The sequence below is a fragment of the Erythranthe guttata genome, chromosome 4, assembly GCF_056151865.1.
Source record: "Erythranthe guttata isolate IM_541 chromosome 4, IM_541, whole genome shotgun sequence".
NCBI lineage: Eukaryota > Viridiplantae > Streptophyta > Magnoliopsida > Lamiales > Phrymaceae > Erythranthe > Erythranthe guttata.
The window spans coordinates 12,083,208-12,095,771 of NC_142536.1; the positions used below are offsets into that span (position 1 = coordinate 12,083,208).

Consider the following 12,564-nt stretch of genomic DNA (forward strand, 5'->3'; position numbering starts at 1 on the left):
TCTTCTTTTATCTATCTTTTCTTAATTTTTCTTTTTATGTTTTTATTTTGTTTATCATAAGAATTACGCGTAGATAAGTTTTTAATCTAGGATTTTGTCGGAACCCTATGTGGGGATGGTGAATCCGTTTTCTTGAGATTATGCAATTATGATTTTATGATTATTTCTTATACTTGTTATGATTGTTAGTGCATGAACTTGATCAATTTATGTGCTTTATCTGTGATTATTGGGATTGACTCGATAGAGCTATTTTGATAATTAGACGGTAAGTATAAGAACCTTCGAGTAGTTTTCACCGGATGAGTGTGTCAATTGCATGTGGTTTCGTAGACATACAGATATCACCTTAGGTAGCCAATTACGAGACTTGTTAGTTAATGCTTTATTCATAATTTGTTTGCATAGACATATAGTGAACCGTTTATGAATAATAGACTCATAATACACGCGACAGCGGGTTATGAGTAAATTAGTGTCTCGGGTTAATAATCATGAATCATATATTTCATAATTGAGGGGTTTTGGGTGAGCAATTCTTGCATAGGGGGAAGATAAAATCCTAGGTCCGTTTTTATTGATATTTTGTCGTGTTTATTTGCTTTCTTTATTAGTTTAATTATTTAGTTGATTAAATTTGACAACTTTGCGTAGGCTGGATAAAAATCATAATTGTTAGAATTTGGTACTTAGTATTAGATAATTTGCGTATTCCCTGTGGGATCGACATCCGACTCTCACGAGTCCACTTTTACTACTTGTTTGCGATACGTGCACTTGCGTGTTAGGTATTTAGCACCCAACAAGTTTTTGGCGCCGTTGCCGGGGATTACGGCTAAATTATCTATTTATTCTAATATCAAATTTGAGCAATTTTTCTTACTTCAGCCATTTTTATTTTTATTTTTTTTTTATTTTTTTTTTTTATTTTTTTTTTTGTTTTTGTTACATGTCTGGTTACAATATTGGGGCACCTGAAACGGGATATGAATGGCTTTCATCTGACGAATACCTCCAAAACACCTATGATATGCCTCCGCTTTGTTCCACATGTGGTGGAAATCATTATTCCGATGAATGTTGGGGATCACCAAAAGCGACAAATTTCGTCGAAATTACCAACGGAAGTTATTGGAACACTTACACCAACACATACGAGCAAAGTTTTCAGGACCAAGATTTGAACGAGTTTCAACATAGAGAGCCACAATTCGATGATCTTCAAAATTATTATCCATTGCAGCAACAAACCACTAATGACCAACCTGATTTGGTATCCATCATTGGCGAATTCATGAAGTCCACTCAAGCATCATTTCGAAACATGGAGATAAAACTGGAAGAGATGACGCTCAAATTAAAATCTGAGTCTCTTGAAAATATTCCAGACGAAATCGGCAATGATTACATCAAAGAAAATTCGGGTGAAGCCTGCGGTGAGAAAAATCTTCCATGTCCAGAAAATAGTGTCGATATGAGAGAAATTGAAATTACGAAGACACTTGAGCATGATGAATCTGAGAAGGCAATCGAGCTAAACCACGAAGATGCCTCAGAACAAGAGAAGAATGAGATGGATGTAATGATTGAAGATATTCTAGTTGTGGACCCTGTCGTTGATCTAAATGTAGATTTGAAGGCATCAATAGAGGTTGATGAGAAGACGAATGTGTTTGAAGTGGAGGTTATACGCGGACGTGAGGTTTTTGTGTACCGATTTGAGGGAGCGGGTGATGAAGATCCCATCTTAGCTTCGTACCGATTGATTACAACCAAGAAAGACTACAAGTTAAGGTGGACCCTGATATATTGCAATGTTATCCATGCCTTAGTTGCAATTGAAGTGATAGAGCTCATGGATGGATGCGCAATCTACAAGGCTTTGGATTGGACATAACAGTTTTAAGAAGCAAAGTCTGGCTGAAGACTTAAAACTTAGCGCTTCTCGGGAGGCAACCCAAGCATTTATCGATTTTCGTATTTTTATTATTTTTATTTTCTTAGGATTTTAGCATACGCAAACTAATAATTTAATCTTGTTTTAATTTTTAGGTCGAAAATCAAACACTAAGGGATCAGACGTTAAATGTGGATTAAACGAACATCAAAGAGTGCATCCCGGAGAAGGACCTTCCGACTAATCAGGTGTATTCTATCCTTGAACTTTGTTCTAATTACATTGAGGGCAATGTAAATTTTAAGTTTGGGGGTGGAAAATTACTTGTTTTTATGTGCTTTAATTTTTTAGTTTGCATGCCTTAGGTTTTTTTTTATTTGAGTTATTTTATTTTAGTTATTTCTTTAAAAAAAAAAAAAATTGCTTGAGATAAATGCTTCGATGAATCATGATGATGAAAGATGGTCGATGTTTAATGATGAAATTGCTTGTTTTATCTTGATTTTGATCGAATTTTGGTGAGCTTTTGATTCAAAGTGTGGTAAGAAGGAGTCATTGTTAGGAATCTCGAATTATGCGTTGTTTTGGTTGAAAGTTTTGTGTTTTAAAATTTGAGTTAATTTATGTTATATCATATGCTATTCGGTTTTAGAACTTGTCTTATGAATTTACAAAGTGAAATATTAAATTGTTGAGCAATTTGGGAAGTGATTTGGGCCATCTTTGAACCGTTTGAGCCTTTCAAGCCTACCTTTAAATTTTTATCATTCGAACCTTGATTGAGCCTTGGAGAAACGGTGTTCTTTCTTTTAGCCAATTTGTATAAGGTAGAATAAGTGGAGATTTTTGAAAAATTAACCCTTGGAGTTCGGTCGAAAAAAAATTTTATAAGGTCCTTCTTCTTCTAAAAAAAAAAAAAAAGAAAAGAAAAGAAAAAAAAAATATATATATAAAAAAAAAAAAAAAAAAAAAAGAGAGAAAGAGAAAGAAGAAGAAGAGATTAGAAGGGTAAGTAAGGACTAGTTGTTGAATTATTTTGAAAGCTCGATCCATTGTCTTAAGAGCAAAAGTGGAGACTTTTGAACTCTTAAGAATCGAGTTTATTAAAGTCCTTAGAGGTGAATTCATTGTTTCAAACGCCTATCTTTCAAAATTTGGCGTAATCACCTCAATTCATGAAGCATAGCCACATACATATACCCATATTTCCTACCTCGAACCAAAAAGCCCAACATTTGAAAGCCAAAAAGTCCCAATGATCCCAATAGCTCAATTATTTGATACTAGCCGAGTAGAGAAATTTGGTGAGTCTTTGGAGTTGAATATTATTATGTAAGTATAAATTTTCTCCATTTTTAATTTGCAAATATGGGATACTTGAAGCGATAGCATGGTTTGTGGGTTTTAGCAATGGTGAGTGAATACGTATCTTTGAATTACGAGCTTGTAAATTTTTGAGAATTGTCATGATAATTGCAAGTTCTGAAAAAATGAAAGTTGACCATTAATCTATGTGATGAGAGGCATTTGTTGAGAGTGTTGCTGTGAGAGTTGCTAGTTTTTGCTTGAGGACAAACAAAATATCAAGTTTGGGGGTGTGTTAAGTGTATATTTTTATACTTTATCGTACCTTTCTATTTGAGCTTTTGGTGTGATTTAACGATAATTGGTGCCTAAAAAGTTGATTTATGGTATTCTAGGTAAAAATTGATGGATTGGAAAAGTTTGGGGTCAAAACTACAATTTTGAAGAAAATATGGGCCAAAAGTGAAATAATCAAAAATATGCTGAAATTGGCTGAAAACAGGCCCGCACGGCCGTGCCAAAATTAGCCTATTTTTGGCACGGCCGTGCCAAATGCTGAAATTGGGCAGAAGGTTCGGCGATTCTCGTGCGGCCGTGCGAGAATTGCACTGATTTTCGCGCGGCCGTGCCAACACACGCTGGACACAATTTTGGACTTTTAATCACACAAGGAAACCTAAAATCATCTACCAAGTTGGGACATCTATATAAGGGCAAACCAAGCACGAATTAGAGGACTTTTGACACAACCTTGGAGCAAGAGGAGCGAGAGAACGAAGAATTGAAGACGGAGAATTGACAACTCTTTATCACAATTCTTCTTTTATCTATCTTTTCTTAATTTTTCTTTTTATGTTTTTATTTTGTTTATCATAAGAATTACGCGTAGATAAGTTTTTAATCTAGGATTTTGTCGGAACCCTATGTGGGGATGGTGAATCCGTTTTCTTGAGATTATGCAATTATGATTTTATGATTATTTCTTATACTTGTTATGATTGTTAGTGCATGAACTTGATCAATTTATGTGCTTTATCTGTGATTATTGGGATTGACTCGATAGAGCTATTTTGATAATTAGACGGTAAGTATAAGAACCTTCGAGTAGTTTTCACCGGATGAGTGTGTCAATTGCATGTGGTTTCGTAGACATACAGATATCACCTTAGGTAGCCAATTACGAGACTTGTTAGTTAATGCTTTATTCATAATTTGTTTGCATAGACATATAGTGAACCGTTTATGAATAATAGACTCATAATACACGCGACAGCGGGTTATGAGTAAATTAGTGTCTCGGGTTAATAATCATGAATCATATATTTCATAATTGAGGGGTTTTGGGTGAGCAATTCTTGCATAGGGGGAAGATAAAATCCTAGGTCCGTTTTTATTGATATTTTGTCGTGTTTATTTGCTTTCTTTATTAGTTTAATTATTTAGTTGATTAAATTTGACAACTTTGCGTAGGTTGGATAAAAATCATAATTGTTAGAATTTGGTACTTAGTATTAGATAATTTGCGTATTCCCTGTGGGATCGATATCCGACTCTCACGAGTCCACTTTTACTACTTGTTTGCGATACGTGCACTTGCGTGTTAGGTATTTAGCACCCAACAATCTTCACTCTTATCTTTCCTTTTTGATTGTTCATGGCTCTGGTCTGATATTAAAAAAATCAAGGATCTTATTACAAAAGTTGCTTGCTTCTCTATTTGTTCTAATTCAGATGTTTTAACTTGGAAAGACCCATGGATTCCCTTATTGGATGGTTTTACCCCCACCTCTCCTTCTCCAAACTCTAATTCCTACCTCATTGCTCTTGTCAAAAACCTTATTATTGAAGAAACTAACACATGGAATTTCAATCTTCCAACCACTTACTTCCCTGTAAATGTGGTAAATGAGATATTGAAAGTCCAAATCTCTCCTCTGGCTTTGACCAATGCACTCTTTTGGTCTCCCTCCAAGTCAGGGAAGTTCACGTCCAAGAGTGCTTATCTCTCCGATCAAGCTCATCGTTTTAATTCATCCCTGTCAAATTACCCTCCGCTTAACTGGAAGAATCTCTGATCTTCAAAATTACACAATAAACACTAGCTTCTTTTTTGGAAAATTGCAAATGACCTTATCCCTACAAAAGCTAGATTGAGTCGTCTTTTCCCCTCAAATAACACTGGTTGTTTTTTTTTGCAGTTCTCAACTTGAAGATATTGATCATTTGTTCTTGTCTTGCCCTTTCATCCAACAAATCTGGTTAATCTCTAAATGGAACATTCGTATTGATCCTTTTAGAAATGAACCGATAAATGCCTGGATTGATCTTATTCTAGATAAAAAGAACAACTTTCTTCCTTCCCCTGCTGATATAGAGAATAATTTATTATTTTCACTGTTGTCTTGTTTGATTAACTGTGGATGATGAATAGAAATAAAGTGGCTCGTGGTTCACCCTCTCTTTCTCCGTAGGAACTTCTTCGCATGGTATCTAAATGTGCAAATGAGCACTGGAATTGTCAAAGCCTCAAATCATTGTAAGCAGGGAAAGAATTGAATCAAGCCTAGACCAAGCGACCTCCTGACTGGATTAAGGTCAATACCAACTCCACCTTCTGTAAAGGCAATGCTATGGCAAGCTGTATTTTCAGGAATTCCAACGGCTCTATTTTCTATGCATTCACTAAAACTCATGCATGCATGGACCCTTTGGTGGCTGAATGTTTAGCTATTTTGGATGCATGCAAGCTTATAAATTTTGCAAAGATCAGCAATGCTATCATTGAAACTGACTGCATTAATGCGGTTAAGCTTACTATGGATAAAGATCTCCCTCTTCAATGGACTGCATTTGTGCCAATTGACGAAATCAAACACTTTTGAAATATTTGGCCCACATGGATTTTTAAATTCACCCCTAGAATGGGGAACGAGGCAGCCCACAATTTGGGGAAATGGGCTTCTAGTTCTTGTTTTGAAGGGCATGTTGCCCTTAGTGTAATCCCTCTTTCTTGTTTTGTTGATAGGGGTCACCCTATTCTGGACTCATGTAATTTTAACTTTTATTAATATTGTTTCTTTTCTTATATAAAAAAAAAATCCACCACAAAAATATCCTTTAATAAACAATGTCATCGCGGACAATAGTAGAGTCACCCGAGCGTCACTCAACCTCGTCCCACTTGTTGTGATTACTCCACTTGTGCAAGAACCTGAACCAAAGAAAAAGAAGACAACAACGTGTAAATTTAATTTATTCAAAACAAAATATGTCTACAAAGCAAGAATTTTAAATCTACTATAATCTCATCCAAACTCACTACAAAAATACCGAAATCCACTAAAATACTAATATAATCCACTACGAAATTAACCTAATCCATTACAAAACAATTACAAAAATATTAACGTAATCCAATACGAAATTAAACCAATTCACTACGACGAATCCCCTTTTCAAAGAGAAAATCCAGTTCAATTATATCGAGATTCAACAAAATAGTAACGTAATCTACAACGGAATTAACCCAATTCACTACAACAAATCACCTTTTCAAAGAGAAAATCCAATTCAGGATAAGAATTACAATCTAATTACAATCAAATTAAGAATTTATAATGCCCATTATAAGACCCTCAAAAATTAGAAAATCTTCCTCCAAGACTTAATTCAAAATATTCTATATTTTCCTAATCTATGTACATAAACTAGATAACTAATAAAACCAAAACAACAAGACAAAGATGAGGAAAAAATAAAAGGAATACAAAGTGACTAGAACTATTTGTTTCACAACCAACATCGTACCTTAAAAATTTTGAAGGGAATGTACTCGCTGGATCCAGAACTAGCAGCCAAAAACAATTTCCATCGTTCTTGGAGAGCGCCGACAGATTGAAGGTCGTCTTCGAGGTGGTGAAACAAACTCGTCAAAGGGAATGATGGTGGATCGTCTAATCGGATTACCATGAATGGCGAAAAATCCGACGAAATTTAAGTTTGAGATGAATCTTATCCGTGAGTTCTATGCTAATCTGGAGAGGGCTGTTGGTGACGAGTTATCTTGCCGTTTTGGGCAAATTTATGTTCGTGGCAAAGTGTACGAGTTCACCCCGAAGTTGTTGAATAAGATACTTGGCACGAATGAGAAGGGAGCTTCGAGATCAGGAGTATCCCACGAGGATTTGGCAAAAGAGATGACCGGAGGAAAGATGAAGCAGTGGCCTGTGGTTGGTCTGAAGCGTACACAACTCACGAAGGTTTACGCCATATTGCATGAGATAGGATGTGCAAACTGGTTTCCAACTTTGACTTCGAATCTTGTGTCTGTGGATCAAGCTGATTTCCTGTATGCTGTCGGTCACGGTGTTGAAATCAATGTCGGCGAATTTATTTTCCGGCGAATATTGGAAGAGGCGGAGCGTGTTTCTGATGTTTTAATATTTCCTATTTTAATATTTTCTTTGCTTTGTGAACAGAAATACGTTGTCAGCAAGGATGCAACTTGTAATAGGGTTCCTGCTTATCCAATTGTGATTCCGAGTCCGGAGACTGCATTCCGTGAAATGTTGCTGGGACAGCTGCATGTGAGGCGTGAAGAACTCGCTGCTATGGAAGCCAAGATACAGGCCCTCTCTGCCCCTGGTGCAAGCTTATTTCCCGGATCAACTTCTGCCTCTCCATGATTGTCATTGAAAAAAAAGTCTTTTGTTGCTGGTTTGTTTTTTAACAATTTATTAAATATTTTATATTTTGTTTTTATTTTGTATAAGTTGATTTTTGATGCATGATTGGGTCTGCTACCCCAATCTGCATATTAAATGTTATGTTTTGTTTTTTGAATTAGCTATGATTTATTTTTGATTCACTTTGTGGAGGATTTCTGAATTTGAACAATAATCTTTTGATTGTTGTTCTTATAGTTTTTGCCTTATGTATGTGATAATTGCATTTGCAGGTACACATAAATGCTATGATTTATTTTGTTTTCATTTTGAGAAAGATCTTTGAATCTAGACAATTTTGTTTGGATACCTTCCTGGAATGACTTGTTCCTTCGTGAAAATTCGTGTTAACAAATTAATATGAAAATGTTAACAAATTCGTGTCTCAGTATGAATAATAGATATCATTACAAACATGTGAATGGATCCCACATGCAGATCTTCCTCAAAATGAAAACAAAATAAATCATAGCATTTATGTGTACCTGCAAATGCAATTATCACATACATAAGGCAAAAACTATAAGAACAACAATCAAAAGATAATAGTTCAAATTCAGAAATCCTCCACAAAGTGAATCAAAAATAAATCATAGTTAATTCAAAAAACAAAACATAACATTTAATATGCAGATTGGGGTAGCAGACCCAATCATGCATCAAAAATCAACTTATCCAAAATAAAAACAAAATATAAAATATTGTTCCAAATTTAATAAATTGTTAAAAAACAAACCAGCAACAAAAGACTTTTTTTTCAATGACAATCATGGAGAGGCAGAAGTTGATCCGGGAAATAAGCTTGCACCAGGGGCAGAGAGGGCCTGTATCTTGGCTTCCATAGTAGAGACTTCTTCACGCCTCACATGCAGCTGTCCCAGCAACATTTCACGGAATGCAGTCTCCGGACTCGGAATCACAATTGGATAAGCAGGAACCCTATTTAAAGTTGCATCCTTGCTGACAACGTATTTCTGTTCACAAAGCAAAGAAAATATTAAAATAGGAAATATTAAAACATCAGAAACACGCTCTGCCTCTTCCAATATTCGCCGGAAAATAAATTCGCCGACATTGATTTCAACACCGTGACCGACAACATACAGGAAATCAGCTTGATCCACAGACACAAGATTCGAAGTCAAAGTTGGAAACCAGTTTGCACATCCTATCTCATGCAATATGGCGTAAACCTTCGTGAGTTGTGTACGCTTCAGACCAACGACAAGCCACTGCTTCATCTTTCCTCCGGTCATCTCTTTTGCCAAATCCTCGTGGGATACTCCTGATCTCGAAGCTCCCTTCTCATTCGTGCCAAGTATCTTATTCAACAACTTCGGGGTGAACTCGTATACTTTGCCACGAACATAAATTTGCCCAAAACGGCAAGATAACTCGTCACCAACAGCCCTCTCCAGATTAGCATAGAACTCACGGATAAGATTCATCTCAAACTTAAATTTCGTCGAATCTTTTTGGGATCTTCGCTCGAACTTCGAGGACGCTTGAGGGGGCTTCCACCCTTTTGGGGGTCACCTATAGGAAGCCTTGCGGGGCTGGAGCTTGATCCCGGTCGGTCCTGCGAATGGAGAGGTGTTTTTTGCTCCGTGTTTGACGGTCAAGCATTGCTCTTTCATGAACTTAAGCACGAGCTCACCTTCAACGAAAAAAACAAAATTCTATGATTTACATGCAATCTCGAATTTAGAATATGTCGGTGATGTACAAATGGAGAGTGTTCCAATCTATAGCACTCAAAAACTAATTGTTTTGTCACAAATAGAAGAACAAGTACTACATCGGAAAGAATTACCTGCTACGTTCCTTTTTTGGTCGTTTTTTCTCTCAGCACTACGAACTTGTTCAACTTTTGGATTCGATTTCGCACTAGCGGTGGAGGTATCCGCTACATCCTGGATAAAAATGCTTCCAACATCAAGTTTGGAAAGGATAAAAAAAACCGAAATTGCATACTCTCGAAATATACAAGCAAAAGTTGGACCTCAGTTGTGATGGTCTGCGACTGCTATTGATTACTTGGTCCGTTAATTCAGAAGCAAGAACCGGCCAATATCTGCTTAACGCTTGGCGTACCTGAGCAAAATAACATATATATTTAAGATAATTAAAAAAAATAATATTATTATCACTTAATAAACAATCGAGAAACGTAAGCACCTATTGTTCGTATCACAAGTGCTGTGGATTTAAGTGTAAGATCCACCGAGGACCTCGTAAGAGGCTTGTCTTGTAGTAATACTTCGACACAAGCTTCGGCTGAATTTGCTAACGAAACGGGATCATATCCTCCTTCGAGTGCCAAAACAATATTCTTACCACTCGAAATATCCATCAACTAAATAATAAAACATCAACAACAGCCAATAAGTAAACTATATTTAAATAATGTCGAGTCAAATATAGTTTAAAAGGAGCTAATAAAGAAATGATAAAAAAAAAAAAAAACACGAGATATTTAACTTTTATGATAATGGTGAAGCTCAAACCTTGCGGAGCATAACCGAATATGCGTACGGACTAAGACAACATCCTCCAACATGATCGCCTAAGGCTGTTCAAATTAACGACGTAAATAGTATTAATCTGAATCGATAACGAATAAAGACGATCAAGCATCTACGTATGCATGCATGAGTAATGGAAAGGCGTAAAATTTATTTTTGTTTAATACTAAATACATACGGAAGTGTACGATGACACAAAATGTGCATTAAAATTGATCAACGGCAATTTATTAGGAAATTACCAGCTAACCTGCGTCAAATCCTGCTGCGACCATTATCAAGTCAGGATCGAATTTCTTAGCAACGGGAATTAATATATGGTCCCAAACGGCAAAATAGTCTGCATCTCCACACGAATCATCTCCCAAGGTACATTAATATTGTACCCTGCTCCCGGCCCTTCTCCGATCATGTTGTATGCCCCGTCATTACCATATGGATAGAATTCCCCAGAATCATGCCTGGTCGAGACACATTTCATAGTTCATTGAGCCCGTTAAAGAAATATGTAAGATGTAATTTGCAAGTGACAATTTTCATGAAACCGGTAATTATTTCTATAAAAACAAGATAAAATGTAAGGATAAGATAAAGATAAGCGGCAATACTAAAATAACATAAATGCAAAAAGTCGCACGTAATTAAATAAGGAAGCACAAACGCACTCACAAAAGACAATACTTAGGATACATGAAACAAATTCTTTCAACAATATTTTCAAGTTTTAGATTTTAACGTAAATATTCATTTTAATATTCGATACCTATGTACGGAGAAGGTAAGTACTCGGGGATCTTCGTAGAACATCTTCTGAGTACCATTTCCATGATGTACATCCCAATCCACAATCAATATTTTGCCGACACCCAACTTTGGCTACAAATGTACAACAGAGCGAAACGTTAATTTAAACATGCAGGTAAAAACAAAAGTATTAGAAATAATCACATTTATTTTCAAGAAAAAATAACTAGCTCTCACTCGTCTGTTCAAAAGAAAACTAGCTGCAATAGCAATATTGTTGTATAGGCAAAAACCCATCGGTTCATCTTCTTCCGCGTGATGACCTGGAGGCCTCACAATAGCAAATGCAGAATCGAGTTCTCCTTTCGCAACTTTCTCTGCAGCCTACGAAAGCAGATTTGCAGACTTAAAAGCTTATGATAAACTCAAGAATAATTAGTAGCCAAAACAAAAGAAACTGCATCATCTTTAAGAATAACTGAATTAATTTGCAGAGTTAAGCTTTTTTTTTTTTTTTTTTTCCTTATATGTTAATATGAGTTAGTTAACAGAACAAAAATTAATTATCTAGTGTATATATGCACATACTAGTACAAACCTGTATGACAGAGCCTGCGGCAAGAGACGAAGCTTCTGACGAGCCTTCATTGAAAAATATAGAGTCCAATTTTTCAGCTGTTCTTTTCATTGTTGAATTATTTCTCGAACTAATGTTCTTAACAAATTTAATGTGCTTTTCGGAGTGGACTAAAGCTAAATGATTATCCTTTGCTTCCTTACCATTTGAAACTATACATCTGAAAAATCGAAATCATTCATACAAATTCAGAATCATTTCTCACTAAAGCAAATGGTAACATTTTCCCATCTTTTTCCACAAAACTAAAAAAATAGAAAAACATTTTTATTAGAGTAAAAAAAAATCAATAAAAGATTTTTGAGTAAAAAACCACATGTTTTTAATCTTCACCATGTTCTAATAAATCCTCAATTTCAAACCTGAAAGTAAAAATCACACAAAAATAACAGCTACACAGAAACCCCTACTACGCCCAAAGCAGAATCATTAACCACAAGAACATAACAGAGAGAGAGAGAGAGAGAGACGCAGACCTTTGAGCAAGGCCAGAGGCGTTGAGCTTGTCCCAAATGGCGCGAATTCGATTGGGGTTTTCGACGTGGTCGTCGTCATCTGGGTCTGCATGGTTGCACATTCTGTCGTCGTATATCAGCCCAACACGACGCCGTTTTGGGGCATCTTCCTCCATTATCGCCATACTCTCTCTCACTCAGATTATTAGAGCCGAGAATATTCAAGTTCGAAGCTAAATTGAACTACAAAATGCACTCAAGTATACGAAAAGGCGAA

At 35.9% G+C, this 12,564-nt stretch overlaps 1 protein-coding gene across 1 annotated transcript; it reads right to left on the reverse strand.

The window, feature by feature from the left end:
- Positions 1-8,475: 8,475 nt before the first annotated feature.
- LOC105957198 (histone deacetylase 18) lies at positions 8,476-12,564 on the reverse strand. The gene is given in 11 exon segments (XM_088816875.1): positions 8,476-9,583; positions 9,740-9,839; positions 9,929-10,020; positions 10,105-10,282; positions 10,434-10,498; positions 10,702-10,812; positions 10,815-10,912; positions 11,215-11,327; positions 11,433-11,579; positions 11,794-11,992; positions 12,309-12,564. Coding segments are annotated over 9 exon segments (1,119 nt in total). The 5' UTR covers positions 12,473-12,564; the 3' UTR covers positions 8,476-9,583; positions 9,740-9,839; positions 9,929-9,976.